Source organism: Coffea eugenioides, chromosome 9 (assembly GCF_003713205.1).
Source record: "Coffea eugenioides isolate CCC68of chromosome 9, Ceug_1.0, whole genome shotgun sequence".
Classification (NCBI taxonomy): domain Eukaryota; kingdom Viridiplantae; phylum Streptophyta; class Magnoliopsida; order Gentianales; family Rubiaceae; genus Coffea; species Coffea eugenioides.
In genome coordinates, this window is record NC_040043.1 from 13730036 (window position 1) to 13745420 (window position 15385).

Consider the following 15385-nt stretch of genomic DNA (forward strand, 5'->3'; position numbering starts at 1 on the left):
GGTCACATATATCAATGCAATTGAATGACATGAATTATGATGTGGATGTGTAGCATGAAAATTTCATGTAATGTGACCAAAACATGCCTATTTCCAACTGGTCCACCTTAAATTTTATGAGATCAAACCATACCAAAATTAGAGTGCAAATAAATCCAAACTTTATTTATGCATAAAATATCCTTAAATCCTTAATAACTGAAAAATATCATAAGAGCATTTAAAATAACAAACTCCCACAAAAACTATACATCATTTAACACGACACCCATATGAGCAGTATGCTCATGAAACATTTTGGGTGGCAATCCCTTAGTAAGCGGATCCGCAACCATGGAGTTTGTCCCGATGTGCTCTATTGATAACTGTCCATTCTGCACTCTTTCTTTAACAGTCAGGAACTTGATATCTATATGTTTAGATTTGGTCGAGCTCCTATTGTTATTGGAATATAAGACTGCTGACTTATTGTCACAGAATAATTTGAGTGGTCTTTCAATGCCATCCACTACACGTAATCCTGTGACGAAATTTCGCAGCCAAATTCCCTGATTGGATGCCTCATAACAAGCTATAAACTCTGCAGCCATAGTGGAAGATGCTATGAGGGACTGTTTAGCACTCTTCCAGGATATGGCACCTCCAGCCAACAAGTAGACATAGCCTGACGTTGACTTCATAGTATCTTTGCATCCAGCATAATCGGAATCAGTATACCCAATGATCTCCAACTCATCTGACTTCCGATACGTGAGCATGTAGTCTTTTGTTTTCTGTAGATACCGTAAGACCCGTTTGGTTGCTTTCCAATGATCTAATCCAGGATTACTCAAATATCTACCCAACATTCCAGTAATGTATGCAATATCCGGACGCGTACATACTTGAGCATACATTAGACTCCCTACTGCTGAGGCATAAGGAATCTTTTGCATCTCTCTTTCCTCAAAAGCATTCTTGGGACACTGCTCAAGACTAAATTTGTCTCCTTTAGCCACAGGGGTGTCACCTGGTTTACAATTTTGCATGCCATACCTTTTAAGGACCTTTTCGATATAGCCCTTTTGTGATAGTCCTAAAATACCCCGAGAGCGATCACGGTGTATCTGTATGCCTAACACAAAAGATGCATCACCAAGATCTTTCATCTCAAAATTCTTAGTTAGAAATTTCTTGGTTTCATGCAATAGACCAATATCGTTGCTGGCAAGCAAAATGTCATCAACATACAATACCAGAAAAATATATTTGCTCCCACAGAACTTATGGTATATACAATCATCCACTAAATTCATCTCAAAACCAAATGAGATGATCACCTGATGAAATTTGAAATACCATTGTCGAGACGCTTGTTTGAGCCCATAGATGGATTTTTTAAGTTTGCAAACCATATTCTTTGGATCTCCTGATACAAAGTTTTCTGGTTGCACCATATAAATCGTCTCATCAATGTTACCATTGAGAAACGCTGTCTTTACATCCATCTGATGTAACTCAAGATCAAAATGTGCCACTAATGCCATAATAACTCTAAAGGAGTCCTTTGAAGAGAGTGGAGAGAAGGTTTCTTTATAGTCGATACCTTCTTTTTGTGTAAATCCCTTAGCGACAAGACGAGCTTTGAATCTTTCCACATTGCCTTTCGAATCCCTTTTGATTTTAAATATCCATTTACAACCAATGGGTTTCGCACCTTCTGGCAATGGGACAAGATCCCAAACATCATTGTCCTTCATGGATTTAATCTCCTCATTCATGGCATCGATCCACTTTTGAGAATTTGAACTTTTCATGGCTTGACGGAAGTTGATTGGATCATCTTCCATCAATCCAGAGTCATCCTCATGTTCTTGGAGAAAAACAATGTAATCATCTGGCACTGCACTTCTCCTTTCTCTAGTGGATCTTCTTAATGGCACTGGTTCTTGAAGAGGAAGAGTTTGTTCTTCTATAACAGTTTGCTCTTCGACATTGTCTTGATTTGTTGTATCATGATCAAATTCAGGAATAGGGTCCTGAGCAAGAGTAATGACACCTGTGGGAATATTAATATATTCCTCTTTAAAGACAATGTCCCTTACTGTATGTTCTCCCCCAAACTCGACATCCTCAAAGAACCGGGCATTTCCTGTCTCAAAAATTGATTTGGCTGTGGGATCATAAAACTTGTAACCTCTGGATCTTTCAGAATATCCAATAAAATAACAACTAATCGTTCTTGAATCCAGTTTCTTTTCATTTGGCCTGTAAGGCCTTGCCTCAGCTGGACACCCCCAAACATGCAGATGCTTTAAACTGGGCTTTTTCCCTGTCCAAAGCTCATAAGGGGTTTTGATAGTTGCTTTAGTTGGAACTCTGTTAAGAATATATGCTGCAGTCTTAAGTGCTTCTCCCCAGAGTGACTCTGGTAAGGTGGAATGACATATCATACTCCTTACCATGTCTTTAAGCGTTCTATTTCGTCTTTCAGCTACACCATTCATAGTGGGTGAACCCGGCATAGTGTACTGTGGAACGATACCGCATTCCTCTAGGTATTTAGCAAATGGTCCTGGACGTTGTTCACCTGAACCGTCATATCTACCATAGTACTCACCACCACGGTCAGATCTGACGCTTTTAATTCTTTTGTTGAGTTGATTCTCAACTTCGGCCTTAAAATTTTTTGAACACGTCCAGTGACTGTGACTTTTCAGAAATGAGATATATGTAGCCATATCTTGAAAAATCGTCTATGAACGTTATAAAATATTGTTGACCATTCCAAGCAGATGTAGGAAATGGTCCACAAATATCTGTATGTATAAGTTCTAAGACGTCTAAGGACCTATTGGCTTCAAATCTCCTTTTATTGGTTTGTTTCCCCTTTATACAGTTAATACAATCATTAAAATCTGTAAAATTCAAGGGGTCGAGAATTTCATTTGACACAAGTCTTTCCATTCTCCGTTTGGAGATATGTCCTAATCTCTTGTGCCATAATGCAGCTGAATTCTCATTGGCTAATTTTCTTTTAACTCCTCTAGTACTCAAATGCAGAGATTCATTAAATGAGACAATTGTGTCAATTAAATATAGATTATCGTAGTGCATTAAAGAACCAGAGCCAACCAATTTTGAATCATGAAACAATTCAAATTTTCCATTTCCAAATGAACAGAAATAACCAAATTTGTCCAAAGCAGAAATAGAAATTAAATTCCGTCTAAATGACGGTACAACAAATGTCTCATTGAGATCCAAATAAAATCCGGTCTTTAACAATAATCTAAAAACTCCAATTGCCTCAACTTGAACTGTTTTGCCATCGCCCACGCAGATATATCTTTCACTATCATTGGGCTTTCGGCAATTCAGGCAACCCTGCATAGACACACTGATGTGAGTTGTTGCACCGGAATCTAACCACCATGTGTGTCTAGGTACCGAAGTTAAATTAACCTCAGAACAAACCAAATTAAGAAGCATACCTTTCTTAGCACGCCAAGCGTGATAGTTGGTGCAATGCTTCTTTTGATGCCCTTCAGCCCCACAGAAGAAACAACTATTCTTTCCCTGATCATTTGATTTCTTTTGTTGTTTCTTTTGTGGCGCTGTACCTGCAGCTCCTTTTTCCTTCTTTCTTTTAAGTCCCTTACTTTTATTATTAGTGGTTGACACCAGATGAGCACTTTCTGTCTGCTCTTGCTTCAACCTTTCCTCTTCCTCTACACAGTGTGAGATGAGTTCATTTAGAGACCAAGTCTCCTTTTGACAATTGTAACTCACCTTAAATTGGCTAAATTGTGTAGGAAGAGATATTAAAATCAAATGCACTAGTAACTCTTCGGAGAGTTTCAACTTAAGTGCATTTAATTTCGAAGCAAGATGAGACATCTCCATGATATACTCTCTGATATTGCCTTTACCACTATATTTCATTGAAACCAGGCGTGTCAAGAGCGTACTAACTTCAGCCTTTTCGTTCTTGACAAACCTTTTTTCAATGTTCTGAAGGAACTCTTTAGCGGTTACAGTCGTTTCTGACATTGTTCCCCTGAATGCTTCTGGAACGGCCTTTTTAATGATCATCAGACACAAGCGATTTGATCTCTCCCACCTCTCATTATTTCTCTTTTCATCAGAGGTACTTTGATCTGTAAGAGGTGGGGGAGAATCATCCCTTAACGCAAGGTCGAGATCCATTACTCCAAGTACTATCAAGAGATTTTCTTTCCAGGACTTGAAGTTTGTGCCATTCAGCATAGGAATATTATTGATGTTGGAAGTAATATTTGTAAGATCATTCGCAACTGAACAGAAAACATAATATAATTAAAACAATGCTCACATAAACCAAAATAATAATAAATTTAAATAATGGTAACCCCATCTCAAGATATCGATATTCCATTAATATTTCGTCTTTGGACAAAAATATTAACTTCTGAGTGATATCTTGGTGCAGTAATAAATACTGATAATAATAACATGTCGAAAATAAATTTTCCTTTGGGCCAATTTATAAATCACATGTAAAATCCAAATAATTATCACGTATTTATTACCACAAGTGCACATGTAATTTTATGAAATATGGACCTTCCTTTGGGCCGATCAATATTCATAAAATTACAAGTACTCAACTAGTTATATTCTAAAATAAATTAATTTTCCTAATAGAGGTCACTTTGGTGGCATATTATGTCAATTAATTTATTCCAAAATATATATAATCATACCAATATTCAAATTTAAAATTATACAAATTAAACAAAATTTTGATTAAAGTCAACTTTAGTCAACTCCAATCAACCAATTAATTGGACCAAAACTTATTGGACCAAAGGTCCATATCCATAATTTGACCCAATTTACTATTCAAGCCCAAAAATTTTCTTGAAATCCATAAGTACTTTAAAAAACTACATATTTAATGGGCCACATATATGGATTTTATAGGGCTTAAATGTCCTATTTAACTTCATTAGGGTTCACTAAAATTAGAGAAACCCTAATTTTCTTAATATTATTTTTCAACCAAGAAAACAAGTCAAAGAGCCCAATTGTAAATAATTGAGCTTCAAAAGCATAATGGAAAAGTCACGGCAAAAGGGAAAATATTTTGGCTTTCTGTTTGAGGATAAATAAATAAATAAACTACTAGACAATCAATTGTGATCCCGAACCACGTGCCAATGATCAAATATAGCTGTGACTAATTTAGCTGCAGGCATCTAATAAGAACTACTCAACTAGAGCCAGGAAAATTTGCATCAGACTTCACTGGTGCCGAATAGTTTTGATAGCATGAATAAACAATTGAATCATACAACTAAAGCTGAACTACGGTGGGACCCTCTAAATTGAATCATACAATTAAGGCCACATGTATGCAAAAGCATTGTTGGAATGATTTGACCGAAGGCCATATTCAACTTACGTAAGCACCCATGAACATAAAAGCCACATAAAGACTTGTCAACCATGGAAGCGGAGCCCACGAATTCATTTTTTTTTTTTTTATTGCATATGAGTCAGAGTGGCGCCGTACAAACAGAAACATAATTTACCATAATTCTGAATTCATGTAGTGCGGCGGAAGCAACCAAAATCAGTCATATATATAGCGAAAACAGTGACTGGCGATCGAAAATTTAAACACACAACAGTCATGTATTTTATAGCATCAGTTCCGCAGCCAGTAGTCATGAAAACAAAACCAATAGTAATAAAACCATAAATTACCAAAACAAAATTACTTCCTAATAATCAACCATATGGGCTCTGATACCACTTGTTAGAGCGGTAATTTATATTAACCTTTGGTGAAAGCCATCACCTATTAAACCCAAAATCGATATGGCGACTATTAAGAAATAATCAATAGAAAAATTGCGGAAGCGTACCTGAATCCATATTCATAAACTTGATACTTGAATCGCTAGAGATTTGGGGTGGCCTTCCAAGTCAACAGGTATTCACCGATCCTTTGAGAGAGCCCTTTAGTTTCTCTCTGGTATCTTTCCTGACGATGGGATATCAGGGAAGGGGTATTTTGTGGTATTAGGAAATACGACAACTAAAACGATACCTGTGACCTGGGGACCATAACCCTATTTATAGGTAACATTCCTGTTACCTTTGGAGCCCTATTTCAGCCCATCATTGAAATAGGAGCCCATAAGTTTCTACACATAAAAGGGCCCACATCCTATTAGATACATTAAACCCAAACTATATTTGATCACTTTAATTGGGTTTAACCTTAATTGACAGTTTGCAATACATAATTATTCACATATAAGTCCAATGTTGGATTAAGGATCCAACAGTAAGTGCTCCAGTTCAACCAAAGGAGTTGGATATCAATGTACTTGCTTGCCAGGTTATCAAGGGAATCCTTATCTGCCCGATGGATGCAAAGGTAATCTGGCCATGAAACTGTTGCAACAATGATCCAACTACAGAAAGTTCTTTGTTACCCGTGCATACATATCCTTTTCATCACAAAACTTGCTAAAGATTATTTCTAGCTTAGTTGTGGTAGGCATATTTTTATCCGAATCAAGATCCAGAAAGAAAGAAGTTTTCCAATCACTGAGTATACTCTTGGATGTCCCCAAGTAATCCATATCTTGTCTTTGTTTAAGATGAAAAGTAATTAGCATTTTTAAAGTAATATTTCGATTTATACAGCCACAACTAATTTGTCAAATGTTTTCTCTGCAAGATTAAAATCTTGACGTCCGCATTTATAAGTCACTCCCAACATTTCTCTGCCAAACTATGTCACATTAGACCACGCAATCAGTTGAATTAACTCCTTTTCTGTCTTAAATATCAACGAGTGATGAGTGTCGGATTCCAGAAAGGAACAATTGCACATCAAACTTTATTGCCATAATTTGCATAATGTCAGGGACAAATAAGGGGTCGCAAAAAATGTTAACGATTTCTTTTTTTTTTTTTTTTGGTGCGTCCAAACTTGATTAAAGATATAAATGAGTGTGAAAATCCTGGAAGTTTCAAGTGCCCCAAGGGTACCATCTGCGTTAATTCTCCTGGAAGCTATTTCTGTACCTGTCCATCAGGTTATCACAGAAGTGTTAGCAGCTCAGGCCTATCCGGACAGGCATGCTTGCAAGATAGATAAAACCAATCAATGATTAAGTTCATTTGTTTAGGTAAATTTTCTCAGTATCCACCCCTTTTAATTCTTTCGAGTAGCCAGATTCTTTCATGAATCCTTCTCACGGATATATTTTACTTGAAAGGTGTGGGACTTGCAATTGACTTTGCTGTCAAAGCAGCAGCTTGCTTCTGGCTGCACCAAAAACACAAGAAAATAGAAGAAAACAAATCTAAAAAGAGGTTCTTCAAGAGAAACGGTGGTTTACTGCTGCAAAAACAGCTCTCTTCAAGTAAGGGAAGTTTATTAGGCACTAAGATTTTCAGGGTCGAGGAACTGGAGAAGGCAACAGACGATTTCAATGAAAGTCGTGTTCTCGGCAAAGGAGGACTTGGTACTGTGTATAAAGGAATGCTTCTGATGGAACTATTGCAGCTGTGAAGAAACCAAACAAAATTGATGAGAATCAAGTGTCACAATTTGTCAATGAAGTCCTTATTTCTTTCAAAGATAAACCACAGGCACATAGTAAAGTTGTATGGTTGCTGTTTGGAAACCGAAGTTCCATTACTTGTCTATGAATATGTGTCCAATGGCAGCCAGCCCTGACGGTGAAATGCTTTCTTGGGATAACTGTTTAGTCATTGCTACAGAAATTGCTGGAGCATTCACTTATTTGCACTCCTACGCTTCTGCAGCAATTTTCCACAGGGATATAAAGTCGAGCAATATTCTGTTAGATGGTGGCTGTTGTCTCTGATTTCAACATTTCGAGGTCAGTTCCCATTGATAAAACACACTTAACTACAGTGGTTGGAGGCACAATCGGACACTTGGACCCTGATTACTTCAGTACAGGGCAACTTAATGATAAAAGTGATGTTTATTCCTTTGGGGTAGTTCTTGGTGAACTAGTATAACAGGGCAAAAGGTTGTCGCTTCAAGTAATTCGGATGAAGGTTTGGTATCCAGTTAACAATCAATTACGAATATTTAATTTACCAAATTAAAGTTTGAACAACGATCTGATGCTGTGTTTATAGAAAACTTTAAAAATAATAAAAATATTTTTAATTAAATTTCTTGATTATCGGCTGATGAACACTGCTAACTACAAGTGATGCAACAAAAAAGCCACGACATGTGCAAAGAAATATACATGCTGTTCATTTTAAAGTCGCCAAAAAAAAAAAAATTCTATGCGGAATATGTAAATTCCAAAAATTATTTTGCCACACAACTGTTGGAAAAATGATGTGAATCATGTGATATTAAGCATTAATTTAAATTTCAAAGTTTTGGCCGGATCGTGACCATGAACCTGCCCAATCAATTGCAAGGTTTGGTCTTGTCCCTTTTAAAATGGAAGGCCAAATTGCAAGTCTAGATCTTGCCCCTTCCAAAATTGAGTGCTAAAAGTACTTTTAAGACTTTTGCTTCGGTGAATATCATCTCATAAAATTAGGAGCGGAGCTTTTGATCTTCAAAGCATTTTTAGCAGAAGTTTAAACTTGATGCTTTTAAAATAGCTTTTGTGATTTAAAAAATAAAATATTAAATTTAATCATTTTATATTATATTATGAACCAAATAAAAAGATAAATACATTTAAAAATTTTTAAATTACATATTATCCAATACAATAAGTATTTATTGAATTATATATCTAAACAATATACTTAAAAATATTTAAACACTGAATCAATACTTTTATCAAAAATTCCGTTGATGAAATATTTTTCACTAAACTACCGCAACTCCAAACGGATCTTTAGTCATTTCTACCTTTTGTATTCAAGATTTGTCCGACAAAATGGAACTTCAAAATGTAGGATTCTAGACAAACTAAGATATACCAATGAGTTTGAACATATCACATTCCTGATGCGAACTTGTGCAACTCATCTTGTGATAAATTATAACTCGATCTAAAATGCCATGAATTGCTGAGTGTGTTCCTGTCCCAAATTTCAAAATTTTGACCAAATCATGACCGGCAACCTACCCAAACAATTGAAAGTTTGAGTCCATGTTCCTTCCAAGAACTGGACTCAATGAAACTTTCACCTACTCAACCATTTCTACCTTTGCTATTTAGATTTGGCCAATAAAGTTAAATTTCAAAATGTGTGGTTCAAGACAAGTCGATATTTACGAGTGAGTTTGAAATTTCACATCCGTGATACAAATTTGTATAAATTAGCAACTCCGTTGAAGGTGTCACGAATCATAAAGAGCAAAGTTCTCATCTCACATTTTCATTGAACTTTTTTCTTTTCTGATCCCTTAAATTGTTAAGAGGAGCTCAATGATGACAGCCCGGGTGAGAATTTTAAGTCCCTCTTCGGTGCTAGGTTGGAGGGTTATAGTCCCTCACCGACATATTGGGCCCTCCACTTCTCAAGGGCGGGTTAACCATTACCGTTCACATACCAAGAGGTAAAAGAGAATAAAGCCCACCAAGTCTGAACCAGCGATGGATTGAATGGTTCGATCGGAAAGAATATAAATGAAAGATATTGGGTTCGAGTATTTTCACTTACACATAAAAAAAAAAAAAAAAAAAAAAGCGAACAAGTGCTAGTTAGGGGTTTGAACCAATATTGTTGATTTGTAGCACAAAACTACTTTGGCCAAAAATCGGTTAAATCAGTGACCCGAATTAATTGGTTGACTTGATTTTCAAACTTTTCTTTTTGGTTTTTTCCAAACATAATTTGAGTTACCTAAATTGTAAAACTTTCATTAATTAATAGAAATAAAATAAAATAAAATAACCTACTTAGTGTAATCACTAAAATCACTCGCTTCTCTAAATGATTTCTAAATCAAGAAGATTTCACCCTTATTATCTTATCAAATAAGTATCAGTGATTCCAACTTACATTAATTTGTTTTAATTTAATTTTTCAAATAGTTTTGGAGAATAGATATATTTTTACCCATGAATTTAGATTTTTATATATAATTTCTAGGTGTATATTTGATTGCAAGTCTAATATTTTTGGAACAATTTGTTTGGTTGGCGATATAACCAATAACTTAATTTCAATATTTCTGAAATTTATAAAAATATAAAATAATTATGACATCATGTTAATGTCAAAGAATTTTTAAAACGATCCAACCGATCCGACTAGTTATTCTCTAATCCAATAGTTTAACTGAATCGCTGTCCGATCCGAGTTTAACGACATTGATTTGAGGGGGTACGTGTCTCACATTTCATGTGACCCGCACGTGTCTTCTTTCATAGTCGCAAATTGTAAATAACATTCGCATATATATAACGGCTAGTTTTTTTAATTCTTTCCCTTCCGCTTTCTGGATGCTTATTATGTTCTCTTCCCCACACATTTTCCCTTTTGATCAATCATCATCCCTCATGCACTTCAAACTTTTGAATCACTTAATTCTTCTCTCCTTTTCCATAATCACCTTTCTTCATTGTATTGTTTTTCACTGAAACTTTTCAATCGTCAAATATTCGTCTAGTAGAGTACTGTTCTGTCGAACTAAAACCATTTTCTTGATCATATTGTAAAAGGGTTCATAAAATCGCTTTCCCAGAAATTCAGAAAGAAAATCTGAGGGAGTTTCAATCAAGAGACCTTTTTCTTTCGCAAAAAAGATAAGGGTATTCTAAAGATTGAACAAAGATCACATTTTTTGAAGAATTTTGTGGATTGAGTCTGCATCAGTGATGAGTAATTCTGAGAAGAATTGTCAAGTAAAAGGGTTCTTGACTCCACCACCAAAATGGAGATCAAATCGGTGTGTGCCAGTGATGCCACGTACAGAAAGGAAACCATGGAGTTCAGGGAATGGTCATTTGGGCCTCAAGACTGATCTTTTTCATGTCATTCATAAAGTTCCTGCTGGAGACTCGCCTTATGTTAAAGCCAAACATGTCCAGGTTTGTTCCCAGTTTTTCTAAAATCCCAAGTGGATTTCAATTTTCGTTGATTTGGGTTCAATCTTGCGTTCTTGCTGATTTAGTATAGCATTTGAAAGAATCAATTTTGGTTGGTATATTTTGCAAATATTGTTTGTTCTTGAACTCTGATATCTGGGTTCATTATCTTTGTTGAACCCTGGTTCTTTACAACATCTGATAATATCTGTTTTCCAGCAAGGATGCAGTTTATGGGAATAGGAATTGTCCTGTCTTTTTTTCTCTATGTTGAATTTCAAGTTTCATAGATGTAGATTTTTTATGAAGGAATTAATTTTTGGATAGGGCCTATGGACGGATTCTCTTTCCCAATTTTGCTATATTAATGTGTAGATTCTACTCAATAGGTCAATGAGTTGAGTCACATTTTGGGAAAACTTCCAATGAGACATTCTCTGTCATATGTTTGATGAAATTCTAGTATGCTAATTCCACCACTACAGTTACGTGCAATTGCCGTGTTGTTTATGTACTGAGACGGGTGACTTAAGAATAGCTTGAAATTGCATTGCAAAAATGTAAAGATTCTTGATTTTTTCTCCTTTTGAAATGTGGTGCTTTTAATTCTCATATATAGGTGATAGACAAGGATCCTAGCAGAGCCGTCTCTCTGTTCTGGGCGGCAATCAATGCTGGTGATCGAGTTGATAGTGCTCTCAAGGACATGGCAGTAGTAATGAAACAATTGAATCGGTCAGATGAAGCGATTGAAGCAATTAAATCTTTCCGACATCTTTGCCCTCTTGAATCTCAAGAATCTCTTGATAATGTGTTGATCGAACTTTACAAGGTGAGATGAAACCAAATATAAGATTTCTGTCCCTTCTTTCATTGCTTTTCTCTTTCCCTATATTTTCTTCTATCAACCAATATTTGCAGAGAAACTATAGAAGGTTCTTTATATCGAATTGTTTGTGCACTGAATCTACTGCTTTTGGCTCCAACTACGTTTGTTTACATGACATTCAGGATAAGGTCATAAAAAGATCATGAGTCCTACTTCTGGAGAGTTTGTATGGATCTATAAATTGCTTTTTAGTCCTTGAGTAGCTTTTTTCAGTATCTTCACTTTTAGGTTTAACTTGAAATGGAATGAAGAAAAAGAAAAAGAAAAAAAAAAAGGAATGGAATGGATCTAATGAGGAGAATGGAAATAGAGAACTGACCATCTGTTATTTCACATAAGGTGGAAAGTGTCGTTGACACTTGCTTGATCAACAGGACCCTTTTTGCTTTTTTTTGGCAGTGTACATCTTCCAAGCTTGAGTTGTACTGCCAGTTTGATTAGGCATATGTTCTTTTCCCTTTTTTCTTGTGACTAAGATGTGTGTGTTGGTCGGGCATTTTCATTTACCTTCAGAGATCTGGTAGGATTGAAGAAGAGATACAGCTGTTAGAACATAAGATCCAGAATATTGAAGATGGCATTGCTTTTGATGGGAAGAGGACAAAGATGGCCAGATCTCAAGGGAAGAAAATACATGTCACAATTGAGAAAGAGTACTCTAGGTGAATATCTATGTTCTATATATGCATTCATTGCTTAAAAGGATTTATTTTACATACATATATGACTGATTCCTGGAATTTGGAAACTTCTGAACAGATTGTTAGGTAACTTGGCTTGGGGGCATTTGCAGCTAGGGGATTACAAATCTGCAGAAGAGAGTTATAGGTACGTTTTCTTGCATTGAGTACACACATGTACATGCAAATAGCACGTGTCTATTTTAGCTTGTTTCTTACAAGTTAATTCTTTGTTCCCAGAAAAGCACTTTCACTTGAACCCGATAAGAACAAGCAGTGCAACCTGGCAATTTGCTTGATATACTTGAACAAGACTGCAGAAGCTAAATTTTTGCTTCAATCTGTAAGAGCTTCATGCATTAATGAGCAAATGGATGAATCATATGGTAAATCCTTTGAGCGCGCTACTCAGATACTGGAAGACCTTGAAAAGCAAAGCAGTGTCAGAACTATGGCATGGGAAGAAGGCATATGTGGAGAAGCTCAGACACCTTTCCCATCAGGTGTAAGAAGAGACGTCATAGGATTATCTGGAGATAGTAATGGGGGTCAAAGTGATCATCCAGGAGGTGGAATGTCTCAAGGGTCATCGTTTCTGCATCAAAACAAAATGATGTCAGTGGACAATGAAATGAAGGGCAGAGCTGGTTTTTGGAATTACAAAGAAAGTGACCTTAGTTTCCCTCGTGCAGGATATGGCGGAAACAAAAGAAATGAAAATCAGCTCAGTAATGGCCAACTTAAGATGTATACCTCTCCAGTTTCTCTTGCAGGACATCCAAAGGATTTATTTACCCAACCACGAAAATGCTTATGGTCATCCAATGGAGATCAGAAAAGGGGCCGACTTGCAGAGGAAGCAGCTGGTGGTTGCAATAGAAAATTGTCATTTGAGCAGCATAAAAATCACGAAAAGTTGCAGTTTGAGAGCCTCCATAATTATGAGAAAATTTTCTCCTTATCTGCAAATAATGAACCCAAAACATCAAGACCAAAAGCATCAACTAGTGAAAATTGGAGGAGAAATATGTTGCCGAATCATGCTAAAACAAGCAGTGAGCTTTCTTGGAAGCCTATGGATCATGGAGAGTGCAAAACGAATGTATTGGAAACTGATGAGCAACTGAATGCCGCCAAGGATGAGTGCAAGGAGAAATGCAGTATGCCTCCAGAGTTAATAGTCGATAGTGAAAGAACGAGTGTTAAGCATTTCTCCAATGTAGATTGTGAACAGAGTTCTACTTCTTTGACTGCAGATAATGGGGAATTGATAGGAGCCGCTAAAAATGATTGCAAAGAACAGAAATCAAGTCAGCAACTATCTACAACAAGCTCAAAAGAGTCTCATGATTCCTCCAAAAGCAAGAAGAGTTGGGCTGACATGGTTGAAGAAGAAGAGCAGAAGTCAGAAAGTGGAACACATGATTTTCCTGTTCATACAGGGGGATTTTCATTTAACAAACCTGTTTCTTGCAGATCACCAAGCAAGTATACTGATGAGTGCAAAGGGAGAGAAGGCTTCTCCAATGAGAACTTCAATACAAACATTGTTCTTCAGACTCCTGATCTTCTGGACAAGTCTCAGAATTTGAGCCAAAAGATTGAATCATTGAGTCTGAGAGATGGTTATTACACTCAGCCTCACCACGATACTGTGTCCAAAGATGGAACAATGGAGCAATCCTTGTCTTTTGGTGTCCATCAGAACCCAGACGTATCAGCAAACGACTTTTCTTCTCCAGTGCATAAGAGAGCCTTGGATTTTGGGTGTGATAACTCTATGCCTTTTGAAGGGCATCACGCTACTCCAAATGGCATAAACTTACTACGGAGGAACCGATTGCAGGTTTTCCAAAATATAACTCCTGAAAGTCCAAGATGCTGATTGACTTGTATAGATAATCAGAAGTGTGAATAACATTTTACTACATTCTTGAAAAGATTCTTGTCTATTCATTTAAGGGCTGATTTGTCTGTGGATTTTTTTCCCACTATTTGTGCATGATGAGGCTGTAAATATGTTCACTTTTCCAAGGAGATTAAGAAGGAACATGGTTGCAAGTTGCTTTCCATCATGGATGTGTCTGCAATCTATACTTATAGTTTTACAAGAGAGTAATATTTTTGTTCTACACTAATAATGCACACACTTTGATCCTTAAACACTTAGGTTATGTTCCAGTACAGAGAGTTCATATCAAGTACCTAAGTTGTTTGATGCATGGATAAAAAAACCTTACCTGATTCATTACTATTGTACTGCAAATTTGAGGCTAAATAATGCATCTAGCTACCAGAGCAAAAGAAACAATCTAGCATCAAATAAAATTTGGATTTACCAACTCAACTCATTTAAGGGATAAAAGGGAGAGGGGATTGATGAGCACATGGGATCAGCAAACAACATTACAAACAATGTTTTCAAAGGCGTTTTCTGGGCGAGCCCCAAGGGAGTCCTGGGGCGGAGAGAGCCTCAAATGTCCCATAATTTGAAACGGACATAGGTTATAGGTTCAAGCAATTGAGCATTAGCCTTATAATTTGAACACTTTGTGGTCATGAAATCCCATAATTTTTAACAAAAATGCATTAAAATTTAAGATTATGACTTTTCTTATAATGTTTCTGTAATTTTCTTGCATTTTATCGAGTTTTTGTATTTATTAGTGATATTATATACTCCCTCCGTCCCGTTTTGTTAGTCTTGATTTTTTTTTCACACAGATTAAGAAAGTGTAATTAATTTGGTTGGAAACATAAATTTAGATTAATAATTTCCTAAAATACCC

General features: G+C 36.2%; 1 protein-coding gene across 1 annotated transcript; it reads left to right on the forward strand.

Annotated features, from left to right (window-relative positions):
* The first annotated feature begins 10755 nt into the window (after positions 1-10755).
* LOC113783707 lies at positions 10756-14622 on the forward strand. Its single transcript, XM_027329914.1, has 5 exons — positions 10756-11030; positions 11647-11859; positions 12430-12578; positions 12676-12744; positions 12837-14622. The coding sequence occupies exons 1-5, from the start codon at positions 10818-10820 to the stop codon at positions 14479-14481; spliced, it is 2289 nt and encodes a 762-aa protein (XP_027185715.1). The 5' UTR covers positions 10756-10817; the 3' UTR covers positions 14482-14622.
* The last annotated feature ends 763 nt before the right edge of the window (positions 14623-15385 follow it).

Excerpts from the sequence above, each read along its gene's own strand:
- LOC113783707 (XM_027329914.1), top strand. The coding sequence starts at position 10,818 with ATGAGTAATTCTGAGAAGAATTGTCAAGTAAAAGGGTTCTTGACTCCA. Across the intron at positions 11,860-12,429 it reads TGTTGATCGAACTTTACAAG|AGATCTGGTAGGATTGAAGA; the intron begins GTGAGATGAAAC and ends ATTTACCTTCAG. Across the intron at positions 12,745-12,836 it reads TCTGCAGAAGAGAGTTATAG|AAAAGCACTTTCACTTGAAC; the intron begins GTACGTTTTCTT and ends CTTTGTTCCCAG.